Source organism: Crocodylus siamensis, chromosome 7 (assembly GCF_052110815.1).
Source record: "Crocodylus siamensis isolate JL-2025a chromosome 7, ASM5211081v1, whole genome shotgun sequence".
NCBI lineage: Eukaryota > Metazoa > Chordata > Crocodylia > Crocodylidae > Crocodylus > Crocodylus siamensis.
In genome coordinates this window covers 56,570,540-56,591,346 of record NC_143401.1, presented here as the reverse complement: position 1 = coordinate 56,591,346, position 20,807 = coordinate 56,570,540, and the positions used below count along the sequence as shown (strand labels likewise).

Here is a 20,807-nt window from a genome sequence, read left to right as displayed (position 1 = left end):
CATTGCACCAGGTGCTTTTTGTCAGCGCTCTGTAACACATGTAGCATGACTTTTTTGACCCCTGTGTGATCCTGCATTGTGGGTTAGCACCATGGGTCTGATTCTGTGGGTCAGCTAGCAACTGGCCATGTGCTACAATGTCCCATGGGCCATTTCCTTATGCCCCTGTGACCCTTGGGGTCCTGATGCTTGCCTGCTGGGGAATTTTGGGCCCACAACTATTCAAATGTGGTGGCCCAAATCAATGGGCTCTCAGGTGGGTTCTTTCCTTGGATGGGTCCCACTAATGCTTTTTGGGCTGCCAAGGTCCCATCCCGGCTGCCCTGGGTGTATCTGCTGATGAGGTTTTGCGTGGGTGGGGATGCAGTTCAATCTGTACCCCTCCAGTCCCTCTGTGGCTGTTCCCTCATAGATTCCAGGGTCCTGTCTCCCTGGTGTCCAGTCATTTGTGGTGTCCTCTGGCTCACCAGAGCTCCCTGCCCCAGGACAAGTCTTCCCAATGATGCAGGTGAGCAAGCGCTCAGGCGCCATGAGGTTTTTCCTCTGTGGTCTGAATGCCCTTGCTGCCCAGTGACTGGCACTGCTGCCATTGCACCAGGTCATTCTCCAGTGTGGGGAAGGCTTTTGGAGGTGTGCCTTCCTTTCCTCTCTTCCTGAACACCGCCAGCCAGCTGCTCTTACCACAGGAGCTTTGAGGGGCCAGGCCAATCTGCAGTCCCTTTTCTGATCATGTTAATTCAGCCCAGCTACCTGCAAACCAGCCAGCTGGATGTTGGCAGCATGGGCCTGCCACACCTTGCTTCTGGGCTTTGCTGATTGCCTCCTTCCCTCCTTTCTGCTACCTGTGTCAGGGTGTTTTTAAGCTTTCCTGAGAGGCACTGGGTGTTGGCTACTGCCAAGGCTGGGGACTTGGACTGGATGGTGCCAATTTGGCTCCTGGGGCCCTCTAGCCAGGAACTTTTGCCTTTGATCCTGCCCCTCCTCTCGGGTTCACACTATTCACTGTATTTGGGGTTAGGAAGGAATTTTTTTCTGTGGTCAGATTGGTACAGACCGGGGGGGTGGAGTTTACTTTCCTCTGTAGTGGAAGGGACAGAGGAATCTACCTGGGATTTCTTGAGCGTATGTTGACAAGTTTTTATAGAAGCAGGAGGATATTGGCTGCCTTAGTCCCCCTGCTTTATCTGTGACTTGTTAGGGTGCTAAGTCTGTGTTGTGTAAGGGTTGATGGCAGTCTTATGTAGAGTTTAGATTATGGATTTATGTGGGATGGTTTGTATTGGGATGATCCTGCCTCAGGCAGAAGGTTGGACTAGGTGACCTTTGGGGTGGTCCTTTCCTGCCTTACTTCTCTATGATTCTGTGATATAATTCCATGAAATCAGAGGACTAGGTTTTGGTGGGGGAGCGGGGTATGGATTTAAAAAAAATCTCTTTTCTGATGACTTCTGGTGGCAAAGCAGCCTACACCCAGTGCCAGGGAAGAGCCCCACGTTGGTAGTTAGATCCTCCTTCAGCAAACAAGCACAGCCCCTCAATGAAAGAGAAAGATCCCAAAGGATTTGGGAGTGAAAGACATCCCTTCATCAGCATCTTTTAGTGAAATTCTCCTGCAGCCAGTTTGCAGACCACAGCAGCCACTACCCTTTAAGCTGCCTTTCCTTCATCTATTCACTCCTCCACAGCCACATACAAATCTTTGGGCATCTTAAGTTTCCTTTTCAATGCTCTTTAAATAAATGGGTTTCTTGAATTTGCACTTTGGCCTGTGGCTGCAGTGAAGGCAGTAGAGCAGATAAGTTTTTCTTACCTCTGGAGGGTTGATTTCTTTACCAGATTGGTTTACACTTAGGTCATATAGCTAAATATCTGTCATCTCTTTGATACGAGGCAGGCTTTTTATTTAAATATGGGGGGGGGAATGAAAATATTTCCAATGTCACATGTTACTTTCAGCTTTAGCACTAAATCCTCTTCTGACTAGTGCCTCTTTTAGTTGTCTCGTTGAGCTTTATTCTTCCCCCTGGACCAATTTCTTAAACTTTGAATTATATAAATAAATCTCCTTACTGCCACACATTCTGATCTCTCAGTCCTAGACGCACAATCAAAATACTATGGTGTTTGTCTGTAACTTTGCATGGGACCTGCTCTAAGATTTGGGAATGGGGGTTGGAGAGAAGAGTGGGGAGGTGGGGTGTGGGGATTATAATTGGCTTTAGGGAGAGAAATCCAAGCAGAACACCTGGGTTAAACAAGTGGAAGAGGCATTTGCCTGTTGAATATTCAGCACCAGGATACCTGGATTGAATGGTGTTCTTTTGTGCCTGGGCAGTAGCTGGATTTAGAGGAGCTCTCCAGTTGTGCAATTCACTTCTCTGGTGATTGGGTTTCCTGCACTGGCACTGTGAGTCAGTTGAGCTTCCCATGCTGGATTGTGTCAACATTTTTGTCCAAGTTATGAAAGTTCTTGGGTTCAGCTCAAGATCTGCATACTTTCTACAATCAAGGGTAGGACATTTAACTAGAATGCTACTTTTTTGTTGTTTCTCTCCTTAATTACTATTGAGCTTGTATCTTGTCCTTTTCACCTGAGATTTTCAAAACACCTTGCAAGCATTATTTATTCACGTCGCTTATTTAGTTATTGTTATTATTGGAGGCAGAAACTGATTGTGTGACATGCCTAACTTCACACAGCAATACAAGTTGATCAGAGCTGAGATTACAATATAAGTCGTGACTCTGTCTTGTGCTGTAACTAGGAGAGAAGAATGTTTCCTCTATTATTAATGGCATTTATGCCTTGAAGAAAATGTTGCATCTTGATTAGCTCAGAGCTGAGCAGGGGGAGCTGAACTTTTAGCATTTTTTTAAACAAGCATAAGTATTTTGTTTTCCTGTGTGAAGATACTGCCAATGAAAAATCTGCCTTTGATTGGTTGTAATCAATCTTCTGTAGATGCTACCTAAACTTTGTCCATGTACCCGCTGCAGTAATTTAGTTTTTAGTTGAGCAGTGGTTCCCAACCTTTTTTTTTCGTGACCTGCTGCTGGGAGTGGAGTGCGGCGGGGGTGGGGGAGTTCCTGGAACGCAGTGTGGCTCGTCTTTTATGTGCGGTGCTGCCGGTGTTGCCTCCGTGACTCATTTGGGTCATGACCTGGGGTTGGGAGCCACTGCAATTGAGCATATTTTACGGTGCTTTTCATTCTACTGTTAAACTGCATTGGTTAAAGGCAGGTTTGTGACATTACTCTTGATGGTGGTGTAGTTTTCTCCTGGTAAATCAGATTCCTTCTCTCCCTTTTAGTGTGCGAAGGGCCTGCAGAATGGATTGTAGAATTAGCTGCATGTCATGAGTTGTCATTTAGCAAGAAGGGCCTTTGCAATATGGCAGGGCTGAAAAAGATCATAACAGCAGTGCTAGTTTTTCCATGGTAACTGAAGCAAACAGTGTATTGTAAATGTTATTCTTCCCTCCTGCCACCCACTTTGATACCACCATATGCAGGCAGTACATTTTTTAAATTGAACATTTTTTGCAGCTAAAGGCCCCTCCTCTAGTTTTCCTGCCCTTAGAGTTACCAGGGGGTTTCTAAGATGCAGTGTTTGAAGCTCTCTTGGCAATTGTTCTCAAGCAATCAAACTGTGTGTTTTTGGCATTTTTGGTGGTGGTGGAGGGTGATTTATTCTGTAAAGAAATATGTTGATTCTGCGTCAAGGATGGAAAAAGGAGAGACCAATTTGCTGGACATCCAGATGCTGTACTCATAGTTGATGGCCTCTCATTTATGGCATCAAATGGTTGCCATCACAGTCTTGAGGAAAATGAGCATGTGATGGGGGTAGGATTGAGTCCATCTAGTGCAGTTTGAGTTGATGGGATTTAAACCTCTGTTTTGGAGGAGACTGAATTCGTTTCCTTGTGGGTTTCAAAATTAAGTGCTTTTATTCTCTTGCTTATGACTTGAGAACTTTCTTGCCATTTTCATGTTTGTATGGTTTCCACTCAGCTTGGGTGGCTGTTGAAGTGAATGATATCCATTAATATTATCAACTGGTTTCTTGGTGAGGGAGTGGCCTGAAGTTTCATAGTTTCTAGGGTCGGAAGGGACCTGAGCAGATCATCTAGTCCGACCCCCTGCCATGGCAGGAAAGAATACTGGGGTCAAATGACCCCAGCAAGATGTTCATCTAACCTCCTCTTAAACACCCCCAGGGTAGGAGCCTGCACCACTTCTCTTGGAAGCTGGTTCCGGACCCTAGCCGCCCTGACCGTGAAGTAGCGCCTCCTGATATCTAACCTAAACCTACCCTCTGCCAGCTTATGACCATTATTCCTGGTCAGTCCTGGCGGTGCTCGGGGGAACAGTGACTCCCCCAGTGCCTGCTGATCCCCCCGACTAGTTTATAACAGGCCACAAGATCCCCCCTCAGCCTTCTCTTTTGGAGGCTGAACAGGTTCAGGTCCCGTAGCCTCTCCTTATAGGGCCTGCCCTGCTGTCCCCTGATCATATGAGTGGCCCTCCTCTGGACCCTCTCCATGCTGTCGACATCCCTCTTGAAGTGTGGTGCCCAGAACTGGACGCAATACTCCAGCTGTGGCCTGACCAGAGCTGCATAGAGGGGGAGGATCACCTACTTGGACCTGCTTGAGATGCATCTGTGGATGCATGCCAAGGTGCGGTTGGCCTTCCTTACTGCCTCTCTACACTGCCGGACCCATGTTCATCTTGGAGTCAGTGATGACCCCCAGATCCCTTTCTGTCTCCGTGCTGACAAGAGGGGAGTTCCCCAACCTGTAGGTATGGTGCCGGTTGTTCCTCCCGAGGTGCATCACCTTGTACTTGTCTGTGTTGAAACCCATCCTATTCTCGTCCGCGCCCACCCTTGTAACCTGTCTAGGTCTGATTGTAGCCTGTTCCATCCTTCCAATGTGCCCACGTCCCCCCACATCTTAGTGTCATCAGCAAATTTGAACAGGGTGCTTTTTACCCCCCTCATCCAAATAGCTGATGAAGATGTTGAACAGTGTGGGCCCGAGGACCGAGCCCTGCGGAACCCCACTGCCCACGTCCTTCCAGGTTGAGAGACCCATCCACTACCACCCTCTGGGTGCGGCCCTCCAGCCAGTTGGCGACCCATTTGACTGTGTGGGTGTCTACGCCACAGCCCCCCAGTTTCTTAATGAGAACAGGGTGAGAGACAGTGTCAGAAGCCTTCCGGAAGTCCAGGAAGACGATGTCCACTGCTACCCCTGCATCTAATGATCTGGTGATCTGATCGTAAAAGGCCACCAGGTTGGTCTGACAGGACCTGCCACTGATGAACCCATGTTGGTTGCCCCTAAGCATGTAGTCCCCTGCTGGCCCCTCCTGGATGTGTGCCAGCATAATTTTCTCGAACAGCTTGCCTAGGATCGAGGTGAAACTAACCGGCCTTCTTCTGAAAAGACCCCTTTGAATTCCTCAAGGAGGGCCTCCACTTCTCTTCTCTGGGGTGTGGTTAGTTTGCCACTCACTTGAACTGCCCTTAAGGGCTCCGTCTCTCCTGGGATTTGACCGATGTCCTGTGGCTCAGGGTCCTCGGCCGCTTCCTCTTTAAACGCAGCCCATCCCTCGGGTTGTCGCCATTCTCGTAACAAGTTGACATGGTAAATTTGTTTTGTCTTTAAGTGACCCGAGTGATATACCTTGTAGTCAACCGGGCTGACCTGTTGAATGATTTTGAAGGGTCCTTGCCATTGCGTTAACAGTTTACTAGACAAGGTGGGCAATAGGACCAACACCTTCTGTCCTGGCTGAAACTCCCATTCCCTTGCACGTAAGTCATACCTGAAGTGTTAGCTTTTCATGTCTGAAGCTGGTAGTAGGGGAGTTGACATGAAGCTCCAGGTCCTTTACCAATGGTCTGTTCTCTCCAAGATCCAGAAGTGGATTCTTACTTAGTAACCATGCTTACCACCTTCATAAGAGTACAAGATGTTCTCTGTTCTGAACTCCTTTTCTCCTAAGCAAGAAGCAAGTATTTGGTACCACAAAAAAGATATTTTCACCTCTTTGATTTCTCTATGCTGTGATTTTTTGTGGACTGTTGGTTCCCCCCTTTCTGCTCCCTCCTTTTTTCTCTTCCCTGCCATGTAATAAAACGTAAAACAAAAAATAATATGGTCCTGGTGCTTCTGGCAGAGTTACTGTTTTGCACTAGTCAGAGACCTGGTTTTGATGTCTATTCTCAGGCGCAGTCAAGGAGACGACACCTTAGCACTTAGCAGCAGTTTCTGTAGACCAGGATTTTTCAGACTTCCTAAGGTCATAGAATCCTTTCATATCACTTCTTCTGCCATTGAGCCCCTACCCCTATTCACAGAGCTAGGCAACTGGGCACAGCAATGGCAGCGCACTGCCTCCCAGCACATTCTGATCTTATCCCCAGTCTCTTTGTGAAACCCCTGATGACCTGTCATGGAGCCCCAGTGTTTTGTGCAACACAGTTTGAAAATCACAGCTCTGGAACTTATAGGACAGTCCTTTAGTACATTGCCGTCTGTGACTAACCTGCAATGCCAGGCCTTAAAATGAAAACACACTTTTTGGAGGTTGAAGGTGCAATTTAAAGCAAAGAAAAAATGAGGCGGTACTAAGTCTCTGTCAAACTTGGCAGTTCCTCCACTCAGAAAATATCACAGTGCGTTTTATAACGATGGGTGGTGAATGTTGGATTAAGGCAGTGGTTTTCAACCTGTGGTATGTGGATCCCTGGGGGTCTGCAGACCGTCTAAAGGGTCCGTGAAAGGTGAGTATGATCAATCAAAAGTATGTGAATACCCACACTTACAATTCAGAGGGGTCTGTACTTCCATTTGAAATTTTTTAGGAGTCTGCAAATGAAAAAAGGTTGAAAACCACTAGATTAAGGAAAAAAGGCAGTTAATTGACCAGGTGAAGGCATTTTCTGGTAAAACTCCATTTTGGAGGCAAGACCTCTTTTTTGTTTGATTTCTTTATGCTCCCATCCTTCTAGCTCAGAAACCTAAAGGATTTAAACTTTCTAAATACTCAGCTAAAAATAAAATTGCGGGTCCAGGGGAAGTTCCTGTTTGCTGTGAGCTAGGCCAGAGTCAGTGGTTGAGACCGATCCCAGCCTCTAAAAAAGAAGTTGGGAATGGACTCTTCAGCAGTCATCCTAGAAGTGGTTGTGTCACTGCCTTTCAAGGAATTAATAGTGTCTGTAAAGAATTTCGCTTTGAGATGGTGAAACTACTAATTTCCTACTTCATTGTTTTTTCAAATCTCTGCTGCCGTCATTGGATTTTCTTTAATACAACAAAGAGCCACATGAATTTTTGGGGTCCACCAAAAACAGAATAAGAGCTCTGTGTCTGGAACAGGAACAGTTTAAATTAAAATCCCTGATCCTTTGATTATGCCATTATACACACACAAGTCACTTTCCATTCTAACTCCATTAAAAACAAAGCATATGGTGGTGGTGACAGAGCAGGCGTGCAGCAGCACATGATTATGTTCTACACCAAGATGGATTTCTTAGTGGGGAGCAGCAGAATTGAATTCCACCAAGTTTCTTCCTGCAGTGCTTTCTGGTGCCCCCATTAGGTGACAAAACAGTATCTGATTAATTTTCAGTGTCAAGATGAGCAGCAAATACAGGCAGAGAAAAAAATGAGTGCTTCCCAAATTGGTGATGGGGGCGGGAGACTGGGGGACAAACTACTTCAAGGAAATTTTCTGTCTCAAAAATGGAGTTGCGTTTAGGGTTGGTTTTTGTTTTGTTTTGTTTTGTTTTTTGGAAAAACTCCTGTGGAATCCTAATAGAAAATATTTATTTTCCTACTGTTAGGTTTGAGCCATCTTGTTGAATGCAAATAAAATCTTTTGGTGAGGAATTATTTAGGAAGATGCAAAAATCTATAGAAAGGATCTCATTCGCCATTTAGTTCTATAGGTTTTTAGGGAAAATTCTCTAGAACTACATTAACATCTCTTTCTTGGAAAAAGAAAAAGATATTCTGAAAACTGAGACTCTTTTGTCTGAAAAAGCAACCTTTTACCAGCCTGTTCTGATCTGCACATTAAATGAGTGCTTACTTGTTCCAACCCCTCAGGTTCCCTGAAACTCTTTTCTGAGGATGTGAAATTACTCTTGTTGTATGTGTAACTCAGAGCCAGTGTATGGGCTACCATGGCTCTTTCACATGCGCATTATGCATGGTATTAGAGGGCTGTTTTTCAAGCCACAGGGAAGTGCTTCCTGTTCTGAAATATGATCCATTTCCATTTAAAAACCAATCTGTAAACAGCATTACTGTTTTTAGACTCTTACAGAATTGCAAAAGGTTCTCTAGGTTTGCGTGAAAATGTCAATTTTCCCAGAAGATATTTCAGGAGCTGCATTGTACAGACATTTCTGCAGCCCAATGGCTGGAGAGCTTCACAGGCAACCTTCCCACCGAGAAGGCACAACAGGCTTCCTCTTTTGGTCATCCCACTGCCTTAGGGGAGCCCAATAATTGACACCCTGTCCTCTCCGCTGGCAAGGGGGCCAGTTGTCAAGTGGGAGTTGGCAGGTGCCACTGACAGCTGAGGAAGATCCCAGCTCACGGATGCCCCCCCATTCCATCAGTCAGCTAAGGAAGGAAGGAGTATTCTTGTAGGGTGGGAATCCTCCCTGCTGATCTGAAGGGAGGTCCAAATATATTGCAACTTGCCTCATCTTGTGCTGGTCCAGGCTGCCCTGGAGGGGGAACTGGGGGGAAGGAGGAGGTGTGGTATGGGGTGAGGCCAGGGCTATTTCACTGTGGCAGCAAGGATCCCCGGTCTTACTTTTGAGGCACAGGAGATAGCCTCACAGTGCTCTGCTCTGGGTCAGCGGAGCATCAAGAGGAAGCTGGCATAGCCAAGAGCTAGGTTTGTAAGCCCAGCTTGCTGCCCTCGCAACTCAGCTGACAAGTGGGGGGAGGCAAAAACTGGGTTTGAAAGCTGCCACTGCTCCTAATACATGGGTGCCAAGCAGAAGAAGCAGCTTGGCAAAACCCCTGTCTGTTTCTCACACTGGGGAGTTCCAGTGTGAGATGGAGGTGTGGAGCAGCTCCACCCCTCTCCTTCTATCTATGGGACCAGCTGGCCCCATGCCTTCTTCAAACTGGAATGACACCAGTCTTAGAAAGGCATGAGAACATTTTCCCTTCATGCCACTCCTACAGGTCCCCAGATGTTCAGTCTCCCATGAGAAGTTCTCCCAGGAGAGGTTTAACCCTGGATTTATTTTTCTCTTGAAGCATCCATTTTTGATGTGGGAAAGAAAGCTTGAATGTCTGCACACACTGATGAATGTTTGTTGTAAGTCATGGTTGTTGGTATATCCTGGACTCTACTGCAAACTACATCTCTCTAGTGAGAGGAAACTCTGGCAGACCTGCTGTCTCATTATAGAGTCCCTTATTTGCTGATTCCACACATGATTTTGTTCCATATTTTTGGGAAGGAAAGAAAAAACATAGACCCTCCCCACTTCTTTATTTAAAAATATGGTCTTTCTTATAATTGAAAATGAAGGACTAGCAGTACTGACTACTTGGACATAGTTTGGGTATTGCACATACGTGTGTCTGTACTACAGCAGTGCTAGTGCTAATCAACTATACAAGATGTTTTTGTCCACAAAAAGATGATCTCGTTTCATTTTATACCATCTCCAAAATGGGCAAAGTAGAGTAAAACTTTAGAAGCAGAGAAAGTTTCTTCATGTGTGTTTTCATCTACGAATTCCACATACCCTTTATGTTTTGAGGCTTATCAAAAATAGGGGGCGGAATTCACTGCTGTTCTCTTTGTGTGTGTGTGTGTGTGTGTGTGTGTGTGTGTTGTGAATCTAGTTACAAAGCCTTAATTGATGTCAGTGGTGTAGCAAGCAAGCTCAGAAGAAAATCACTTGGTGATGGGCTGATGTGACAGTATCTGTGTAGGAAGGAAGGAGAGCTGATGGTGGAATTTCTTTGGCTGGCTGTGAAACCAGATTTTTACTGAATGTTTTTACTGGAAGGAATACCTTTTGTAGCTAGGCAAGTGCTGGTATCTAGGGTAGTAAGTATGTGATTAAACCAAAATGGAGAGCTTAATGTCTTGGTAGCCTAATATTTTTAAGTTTTTGCTTTGGCCAATACTTTGAAGTACAGATTATTTTTAAAACATGACAGCTACTTTGCAGTGAAATAACTTCAAGCTGAAAATGCCTTTTGAACTGGGTGATGAATATCACTTTCTGATTGATGGACTGTCGGCAAAGTCATACTTCAATTACCATTACCATTACCATTAAATGCACAGGACTAACTGTTCACACATTGTGGTATATAAACTCCACTTCATAGTAGTACCAAGGTACCGTGTGCTGGACAATATGTGATAATAAGTATTACACTCCTTGGGTGGTTAGAAATTTAGTTTCAGCCTCTTGCCTGCAGCACTTCCAGAGACATGTTACAATTACCTGGAAATACATTGCCTGTCGTGTCCTATTGCTTAAGTAGTAGAGTTACAGGCATTGGGAAAATATCTTCCCAGCATGTGTGTGTCATAAGCTCTTAGAATAATACAGCTCATAAAAGTGCTGCTCAGCGGAAAGTTCTCTCTTCCTTGGGCCAACTTTTGCTCTCTTGCAGCTCTTTCCCTCTTCCCAATCCTTATCAGGAAGAGTCATCTTTATACAGCCAGTTGAAAACCAGTGCTGCACAGATGACAGCCAACAGCAACAGGACGTACAGAAGAGTGAATGTACAATCCAGGAGCTAGCTTAAAGATGAAATGGGCTGCGCACTAAGCATATAATCCTAGTGATGGTTTGCATCCTAACTCCCCTCATTTTGCTCATTGGTGCTGCTCTGTGTGATGAATGAGATTGCTCCTACCTCAGACACCTTAATTTAATACTTTCAGTAATGTTAGACCATGGTCTTTCTTTCCTTCAAATATTATTATTTGTATTGCAACAGGATGTTAAAGGCTCCAGGTATGAAGTAGGTACTTTGTTAGGTACTGTACAAATATAGAACAAAAGCAGATATTGCACAAATACTTAATATTCCATGGGATAAAATAGAGAAGCTGTCTGAAGCCAAACCAAGCCTTTAAAATATCTAGTAGTAACCAACCGTAGATCTTTGTTTTGGGTGGGTGAGGGAAGGAACTCAAGATGGCTGACACAGGCATGAGGAGTTCTGAAGAAAACAATTTTTTTTCAGTATTTATCCTTTGTAATGTATTTTAATCAACCTCCACTTGCAAATATTTATTTCTTGGAGAAAATGTTTATTTTTGCAGTCAACTTGAAAGCTAGGTTTTTTCAGTTCTGTATTATTCCAACATGTTTACACCCTAACCAGGAGCATGGATTTAGGATTGTGGCAGAACAGGTGAAAGATGACACAGTAAATTGCAGGTCCTGAGATATTCACTTTAGTGATGCCATATTTATTTCATGAAAATAATTTAAAATGACTGCTGTGTAACAGCACCGTATGCATTTAGGATGAGAGCTGAGCAAAAAAAAAAAGAAAAAAAATGTCCAGCCAGTGATTGATTTGCTAGGGAATGTCTGTGAGTCTCAAAAGTATTTATTTTTGAAGTTGTTTGCCAGTTTGTTATTTCAATTTAACTTGCATGTATCTGTTGTTTCCAAGTGGAGGTTTGCCAAAATCATGTGTTGCACTAACAAAGGCGTTAAAATCAGATTTCTGTTAGGCTTCCAGAAAGCCAGTATAATAATTTGCATTTTGCCAAATATTTAAATGTAGCAATTTAAGAGGCTTAGGAGCAGATATGATTGCGTGGATGTATGTGGATATATAACACAAGGAGCACAACATGTGTCAAAAAAAATCCTTCCAAAGAATATTCGTGGCTATGTTTGGCCTGCATACCAAAACAATTAGCAGCATACAGATATCTGGGTAGAACAAGATATTCATTCAAGTCTGCTTCTGATAGGTGGTGCAGATTTGCACTCATACTTGAAAACCAGTGATGCTTCTGTCTCTAGGGATTGTAAAAATGAAAGGGAAATGGTACCTGTATTTGGTTACAGGATCAGGCCCAGTTTTTTCACAGGACAAAAAGGAAAGTGTATCTAAGCTGCTTTTAAATACCAGCCTAAAGTTCTTTCCTCAACTCCCTCCCCACAAAATGGCCATATTAGACCACCAGTTTGACTGACTTTCTCCCCAGAGGTATCATTCTAGCAGGTAATATGTCTTGAAGGCCAGGCTGTGTGTAATCAGAGTAGCTTTGGAATGCTGTGAACTGTCATATAAAAATGATTCAGAGAAGAATTGCTTTCCAAATCCAGTTAACGCCTGGCTTAAAATAGATCTGACGGGTCATTTTTTGGCTTCCAAAGCCAGCAGTGAAATTCTTGGCAGTTATTTCCACCACCACTGTTATCACCACCATTCTCCTCCTCACCCAAGTTCCATTTATTTTATGGCAACATCTATTATTGCATTTTTCATTGTGGTATTAACTTTTCAGTGATTATCACCTAGTTGCCCAGGCAACCAAACAGTTACACCATCAATACCAAGAGTTATAACTGCTGAGTAGGAAAGGAGGGGTGGGTGTAAACACTCTCCCTCTGGTATTAGCATAGCATTGGAAACCAAATATTCTTCTCCCCAGCGGCTGGTGGAAGATTGTTTCTCAATGTAGCATCTATCTTCAAAATCTCTGTCGCCTCAGTTGTTCCATTTGTTAGACACCCAAGGGAAATCCTTGCAATTGGTGTGCATATGACGTGATCAAGCTTCCCACTGGCCATGTGTTGGGAATCTGGGGAAAGGCATCTTTATCCCTCCCTCCTTTCCCTTCCCCCCGCTTACAAATTGTGGAATGTGAACAGAGAATCTCCTTGAACCCATTATTGTAGCCTCAGTGCAGTAGTATATGAAGCAGCTAATCTTTCTCTCTCTATGCAAGTAAAAGATCAGTGGATGCAACAGCTCCCATGTCTATTAGGGAGGCTCCCATGAAGTAGGGTTCTCAGATGCATGTGAACATGGACTTTCTGCAAGTCATGGCATACATAAATCTTGCTCCTTGTCCCAAAGGGGAGATGTGACTGGCCCTTTCAGTTGTGGACAGGAGGGAAAAGGTTTTGAATGCCTTGCACGTTCATTTTTGTGGAATAGAGAGCTACAGGGTTTTCCTTGTAATTACTTTTGCTTGGGGGAGAAAATCATTTGGTGACTGAGACCAGAGCTGAAATTGTCCAACTCTCCCAAAATAGGATTAGCTCCTTATCACTTACTGCTGGCCATTACATATCCACAGTATAGTAGAAGCTTACAGTTCAGACCAAGATAACTGGCATACCCCAGAATTCCTCAGGAAAGACAAAAATCCTTCTTAGCGTCTCAGCAAAAATTCAGTATGCTGTTTGACTTCTGTTATTCAGAAAGATCAGGGAACGGCTAAATATCCAACGTAGACTCAGCCTAAAATAACTTTAAAAAATCCTTTCATCTCTGGGTATTTTATTAGGTGAGATTTCAGCTGTGTGTTGAAGGTTTATAGAGATGTCTTGCCTACTCATTCTGATATGATTGGTGCATCTCCAGAACACCAATGCCTCATCTGAGCCAGTGTCCCAAGACTCATACAAATGGATATCTCTAGCCCAGGACCACGTGACCAAAATCTATAACCAGTGACTACTGTTATTTAAGCAGGCAGCTGAGACTGTGTGCCAGTAGATAGATGTTTCTTTGCTATTATGTTTCCCATGTGTCCTCCAAAGTGAAAATGGGGTGGAACTTACTGCAGCTGTTATTACAGAGCTGAAGAGAATGTGGAAAGAATTAGCAATGATCTATGGTAAACCTCCTCTTCCAAAAAGTCAAAGATGTAGGCAGTTTTTTTGAAAAAGGGGGTATAAAGAACAAACTTGCTGTAATGAGCAATGAAAATTATGTCAATGAATGGGATGTCTAGGATTATGCTGTTTGATAAACAACACTGGCTAAGGGACCAGTCACTTGCCAAATGCAGCTCTTTTTCAGTATAGATGTAAACATCTAATTAACATGATTGTGCTACATCCTGTGCTTCCTTGTACCCTGTAAAATACCAATACCTGCCACAAAAGTGCTAGGAAATGTGCAAGTAAATGCAGAATTTGATTCATTGTCTCCTACAACTGGACAGACCCGAATAGATGCATTCCAAAGGAGATTTTAGGATGCATCTAAACTGCAGTCATGGCAAAAACTGCAGTATATACAAACCCTTTTGTCTGTTTAGCTTCTGCATATAGTCAGAAGTATTATAAACAAGTAGCTTCTCATGGCCAATATGCATGTTCTTCATTGTCATCAGTGCCTTTCATAGCACTTTTACCATCCTCCAGCAACTGGTGGAGAGCTTGGACAGAGACTTCAAATACCTGATTCTTGGCAGTCACATGGGGAAGGTATGATGAACTAACTAGAATCAAATTTGCTTGCAAGTAAAGGAAAGGCCAGACATCCAGGAATGTTCTTGTATGTGTTAAGTGGATGCAGTATACACCATGCAGAAGAAGTAACCAAATATCAAAGAGGAAGGAAAACCGAACTGGGCTGCCACAGGATGTCTGTTCTGGGTCTTTGCCCTCAGAGATATGAAGAGGTTTTGAAGGCCCAGTTCCCACGTGGGCTCTTTGGGTCAGCATCTGTGCTGCTTACTGGAGGATGTAACATTGCTTAGATCATTTTTTTTAAATATGGAATTAAATTCCCATCTAGAACTATGAAAATAATTAAAATGAGCTGTTTCTTTCTCTTAGTGCTTTATTTGATCTTGTTTGAACCGTGTTTTCCAGAATGGTGTTGTAGTGGGACCTGCCTGTATGTCGATATCCATCATTCCACTGTCGTTTCATGGAGAACAAGATTTACTATGTGATTATTGCCACATGCACTTTTTACGATACCTTCCTGCTCATTACTGAAATGATCATAACTTTGGGCCTCCCAAGTCTGCTTCATGAGGCACGAGATGTCTATATCAGCAGCCTTTATCCTGCTGTCTACACCAGTTCTGAATAACTGCCAGATTCCAGGGGAATTTGAAGTCCTGGCTCTGTATTAGATTGAAGCTATTGTTAGATGCTTTGTTCCCTGACTTGTGTTGGGGGACAAGGTGGGGGAAGGAGTGTCTTAAGCTGTTTCAAAACAGCCTGTCCTGTTTTGGCAGTGCTGCTTATCACCAGCTTGCTCCTATTTTACAGATACCAGTGCTACTTAGCCTCTCTGAAACATGTGACTAAAGATGAGGGCCAGCCAGTTTCAAGCAGAATGGGAAGCACTGGGGGCGTATGTGATGGGAGGAGACCAGCCCAGGAAAGGGTACTGATAGGGACAAGAGGAAAGATAAAGAAGCTATTGGGGAAACCTAAGAATCGGTCAAGGAATGCTTGAGCAGAGATAGAAGTGATTTGAAGTAGCAAAGAAAGAAAAAAATGCTGCCATTGAGAGGAAATGAAGAAAAGCCTAAAGGGAGAAGAGAAATCTCTTCTCTTAGCAAAAGGGAAGAGGATCATTTTTTTTTTTTTAAAGAGCAAGAGAAAAAGGAGGACTAAGTGACAAAAAGGAAGAAACTAGGCGTTAAATAAGCTGAAGATGAGGAGGAAGGGAATAAAGACTTTTAAATAGGAAAACAGCAGAAAAAGAAGATGTATGTATAGAGATTGTAGAGCTTCCCAAGCATCCCAGAGCTCCATACATTTTTGAGGAGAGGGATTACACTATATGTTGGTCATGTGGATTTGGGACTATTGCTTTGCAATGTTACAGTTGGTCATATCTTTTTAAAGTAACATACCAGAACAGGTGTGTGCAATTAGAAACAAGTTCTTCAAATAGAGGTGACTGCTGATTTGGTTAGCAATTGGCATTAACTTCTTCAGTTTCCTCTGTTCCTATACTTCTTTGGGCTTAATTGCCCAGGTTACTCTTCACCCAATTTATCTTCTCCCTCTCTCCCACTCTCCCTCTGGTTGATGCCGTCTCTTTCTTCCTGACACTCCGAGTTTCTGTGATTATTCCTGGGTCAGTCTGCCTCACTCAGTTTGACATCTCTCAGCAATTCTTCAAGCCTTTTAAACTAGCTTGTTTAAAGAGTCCAGGTGCAAAGAACAGGATCCTGTTAACTGTAACAGAAACACCAAGGGGATACTTTCCTCCTCCTTTACCTGGGGATACTAAATCAAAGGGGAGGCAGACTCTGGTTCCCAGCTTATGGGTCCTAACTACACATTTACAAATGAAAAAAACCTGGTTTCACTGGCTGCCCCTCAGATGCATAGATGCTAGGGTTGGAGGAGACCTCAAGAGTTCATCGAGTCCGACTTCCCGTCTAGACAGGAAAGATTTGTGTGTTCAGCCAGGCTAACACCCCCTGCTTCAAACTTTGCTGGAGTTCCCTCTGCTGAGTTGGACAAATTCCTCTGTTGGCCAGGCTGCCTCCACTTTTCTTAAAACTACCCAAATCCTCAGTGGACCTGCCTTTGCCCTCTTCTTGGAGGGCTTGACCACCAGTCCTCTGAGGAATTCTCCACTTGCCCCTTATTCTCAGGCTTGTGGGGACCACCCTTCATTCCCCTCTGTCCATTACAACTTATCTGTCCAGACTTCTTGGTGGATGTCCCTTGCTTGTGAGTTTCCCACATTGGTGATCACACAAGTTCGGTGGACTGGACTTCCAGCTCTGGACATCCTCCTGGCCCAGTGGTGCAGTCTTTGTCCCCAGAGATGCTTAACACTGCGCTTCTCTTGGCATCCCTCTTTTAAACAGCCCAGGCTTTCCCCCAGACCAATCGGTGCAGGCTCCTCAGGGCATATGTACTCTGGCCCCAGGTGCCTGCTCTTGGCTCCCATTTCTTCCCCAGACTTTTCTTCCGGCACACCAGGGATGCACTACTTGCTCAGACCCAGCCAGGTAATTTTTTTCCTGGTGCTGCCAGTTCCATGGAGGTATAGCAGAGGCTGCGCCCCAACCCCTGCTACACTTTTTTCTCAGAAAATAATTGACTGTATGACCAATTGTTGCAGGAAATTGGAGACAAAAATTCACCTGGATTAAAAAAAGGGATTGGTTATTTATAAAGATAACAAGACTATCCAGATCCTCATATTTCAGGCATTAAATTAGTCTTTTACTGTGCGAGGAAGGTTATTGTGGGTTCAGCTCATTTTGCATCTGCTTCCCATGTGTCCTTCTGAAGCCAGTGGTATTAAATTCCCTCAGAGATGGCATACTGGCCTGGGCATATTCTGGATTTGTGAAAATATGGCTTTTCCCATGTTCTTAATATTGAAGTTGTTTTGGATTTTTTTTTGCAGCACACTGAAGAAATGTTCTTTGCTGACTCGTTCTGGAGTTCCTTTGAGTAATTTGTCATCTTTCAAGCATAATATTTGTTTGACTAACTGTGATGCCCCCTTCATTGTTTTCCTGTTGCTGTAGTGTTCAACGCAATGGAGAGCATGTATGGGTTTAGACCTGGAAATAATAGTAGACCTCTATTGATATAGGTGTTTGTATTGTGCACTCAACCTCTGTTCTGGAAGGAAGTATGAAAGCATCTAAGGCCTACTTACTGTTGAAAGTGAGGAATTCAAGTGAGGCATGGGTAGAGCCTTGGAGAACTCACCTGGAAATTGTGACTCAAAACCTCAGGACACCTGGAAATTGATGCTGCCCTGAAATACTTCTGTTGTGAGATTGTGCCTTGATCAAGGTCAAGTTAGGGACAGTAGTCAAAAAAGAACCAATTCCGTGGCTCAAAGCTCCTGGCCACTCAAAAATAGAACAGTCATAACAAAGACAGGGTACAGTTTATAGTCTGAAGAGGCACAGAATGCCTATTCCTGGCAGTTCCATAGTACACACACACATAGCCATACCTCTTCTATTTTTGTAGACTACATGTCAAAGAGGAAGTTTTTATACAGTTGAAACCACAAGTTAAGGAGAGCTTAAACTGCCAAGTTAATGTAAGAATGATGCTAAAGTTCATACCTATTTCTGTAACCAGCAGAAGGTGACACTTCCTTCCAAAATACTTGATTTGAGGGTGTTTTCAGGGAACTTTTAAGATCTTCTAAACATCAAGACAGACTAATATTTACAGTCATAAATGCATCATACATCAAGGTATAAAGGGCCAACTGCTTGAAAAGCAAAGGCCAGCATGCACCTGCAAAAATATTCCTTTGCCCGTGTGTTACTTGCTAATACATCGTTAGCTCAACTGGAGAAAAATTGGGTCTCTTTCACAGTGCCTGTAAGCTTTAAAAGGTGGTTGAACTATCTTGCCTCTTGTTCACAGTGGTGCTTTTGAAGAAACTAGTGATTTAGACCCAGCAAATGGAGTCCTTCCTTTTCTACAGAGAGTTAAAATAAGAGTTGTGGGTGGCCTGCTATGCATTGAGGGAAGGCTGATTGATATATGGAAAGGTCAGAGCTTTGTGTATATTGAAGCCATTAGAGACAGCTCCCTCTCATTCATTTTTAATATAAACATTGTGAAATCACTAGCTACTTCTGTAGTTGCCAAGGAGACATAGTATGATGTCACTGTAGTGAAAAAAGCAACAAAAAAATAAAATGTGTTGACTTTGTCTGAGGCAGGAAGAGTCATACTACTCGTACAGAGAAAAACTGAACACAGACCAATCCCTCAGATTTCAGTGTTTGCAGTCTTTTAACAGCATGGTAACTTTTAAAAAATGGACAGACATGGCTGACACAAGGGATTGATGGGATAATGAGGGAAGGGATTTTGCTCCATGACAAGAGAGTGTATTCCCTGATAGACAAGCTGGTGGATTTACAGAAGGGCGTCCCTGATATAATACATTCTTCATAGTGCTTCCCACTGAATTATGGGAATTTCTGCTTTGTGAAAGCCATTCAAGGTAAATTCCAGTGGGGATGTTAAATGGGAGCTCGCCAGTGACATGAAATGTCCATCTTATTTTGGTTGGGAGAACCCCTTCAATCGTACACATAATTACCGTAGCTATCTAAAAGACCACAAAAAGGATTTGCTGCCGTAAAATGGATTTTTTTGTTCCAAGGGAAAAAGCCCTAATGGTGGGAGCATCTCAACTGTACACATATCCTTAAAAGAGAAGGAGATAGACCTTTTTGCAGCAGGTCACTCACTCAAGGGGACAAACACTTCTTGAGATGAACTGTTCTTAAAATTTAGGAGGCATTCTGACCACTGTGGAATTGCTCAGCTGAGAATTCAGAAATGTCTTAGAAGAACCGTTTCATATACCAGCTAAGCTCACAGTTACTCATTTCCTACATGTCTCCCAAAATACTGAAGCTAATTGTACTCTTCCCTTTCTGCAAAATTACAAGTCAGATGTCATTTGGATGATCAGATGCCTTGCTCTTAACTGTTCTGTCCAGACAACAAGGAAATAAAATATTCTTTTAAAAGAAGTGTTCTCTCTTTGCCTTCCTGCTTTTATCAGCTCTAGATGTAGGCCCCTGGTGTATAGCTGTTTATTATTTAGTGCATACCTGTATATGCTTTTCAGGTTGATCCTAATGGGGTTCTGAGTTACCTACCTAATATCAAAAGCAAACCCAGTTACTGATTTTTCATTTCAGGGGAAAACAGCGAAGGAAGAGAAAGAAATGAGGACATTGCAGCTGAGGAGCCTACAGTACTTGGAACGCTATATCTGTCTGATCCTGTTCAATGCATACCTGCATCTGGAGAAAAAGGATTCTTGGCAGAGGCCGTTTAGTGTTTGGATGCATGAGGTAAGAGTTTTCCTGACCTCTATAGCAAGAACATGGGCAGGGAAATTAGCCCTGCTAGGTATATGCTAACAGGGCTTGCGTTCAATCCTCTATTTTAAATTGTGGTGACATGATGACTTTTTTTCTTTTTTCTGCTTATAAGCTTGATTTATTTTTTAATTCAAAGCTTTCACCAAAGCAATATTCTGCAAACCTGACCTGTTCATATTGGGGCTCTGTGATGGGAGTGCATTAATTTACCCAGCCTTTTGCCCACCTGTCTCTGTGTTCATGTGTTAACTTGGTTACAGATAGGAATATTCAGTGTTTACCATGTTTGAATGGGGAAAAAAAAGACCCAAAGCCTCCACCCTGACTCTCTCTTCCCTTTCCTTTCTCTCTTGACTCTCTCTCTCTCTCTTTTCCTAGAATAGGCTGAGGCCCATATAAGAGTTATCTCTGTGCTTTCCTCTTGGTCCACTAATGCCAAAGCACAGACAGAATCGGTATGCCAAATCAAAAGACAAGTGGTATAATATTTTTCTTATTTCAAAATTGCTTCAGGTTTATTGCCTCTAGCATAAATGTTGTATTGGATTATTGACAGTGTGCAATCCCAATATGCCGCTGAATGTGTTACTCAGTACGATGGAGATTCTTAAAGCAAGAGTGCACACGGGCACACACATGCACACACACACTCGGTAGTACAGTTCAGAAGCTTTTATATGGATATGTGCTAGACTCTTCTTGAACAGGCTTATGCCTGCCATAGCAGAAGAGGTCCTCCCGGAGAGCCAATATGGCTTCAGAGCAAACAGAGGCACAATAGATATGGTATCTGTGCTCAGGCAAATACAGGAAAAGTGCCAGGTGCCAAACGAGGAACTGTACATCACTTTCATTGACCTTATTAGGGATTTGACACCCTAAGCCAAGACACCCTAAGCCAAGAGGGCTTCTGGAAGATTCTCAAGAACCTTGGATGCCCA

At 43.5% G+C, this 20,807-nt stretch overlaps 1 protein-coding gene and 1 long non-coding RNA gene across 4 annotated transcripts in view; one reads left to right on the top strand and one right to left on the bottom strand.

Annotated features, from left to right (window-relative positions):
* Positions 1-20,807, bottom strand: part of LOC149859836 (uncharacterized) — a 102,240-nt gene that overhangs the window by 17,747 nt on the left and 63,686 nt on the right. The window lies entirely within an intron of this gene.
* Positions 1-20,807, top strand: part of PALD1 (phosphatase domain containing paladin 1) — a 199,068-nt gene that overhangs the window by 139,353 nt on the left and 38,908 nt on the right. For all 3 annotated transcript variants that reach the window (XM_090057409.1, XM_090057410.1, XM_090057408.1), the window contains one exon: positions 19,681-19,836. In XM_090057409.1, coding sequence (XP_089913535.1) covers positions 19,681-19,836 — 156 coding nt within the window. The remainder of the gene's footprint in view (positions 1-19,680; positions 19,837-20,807) is intronic.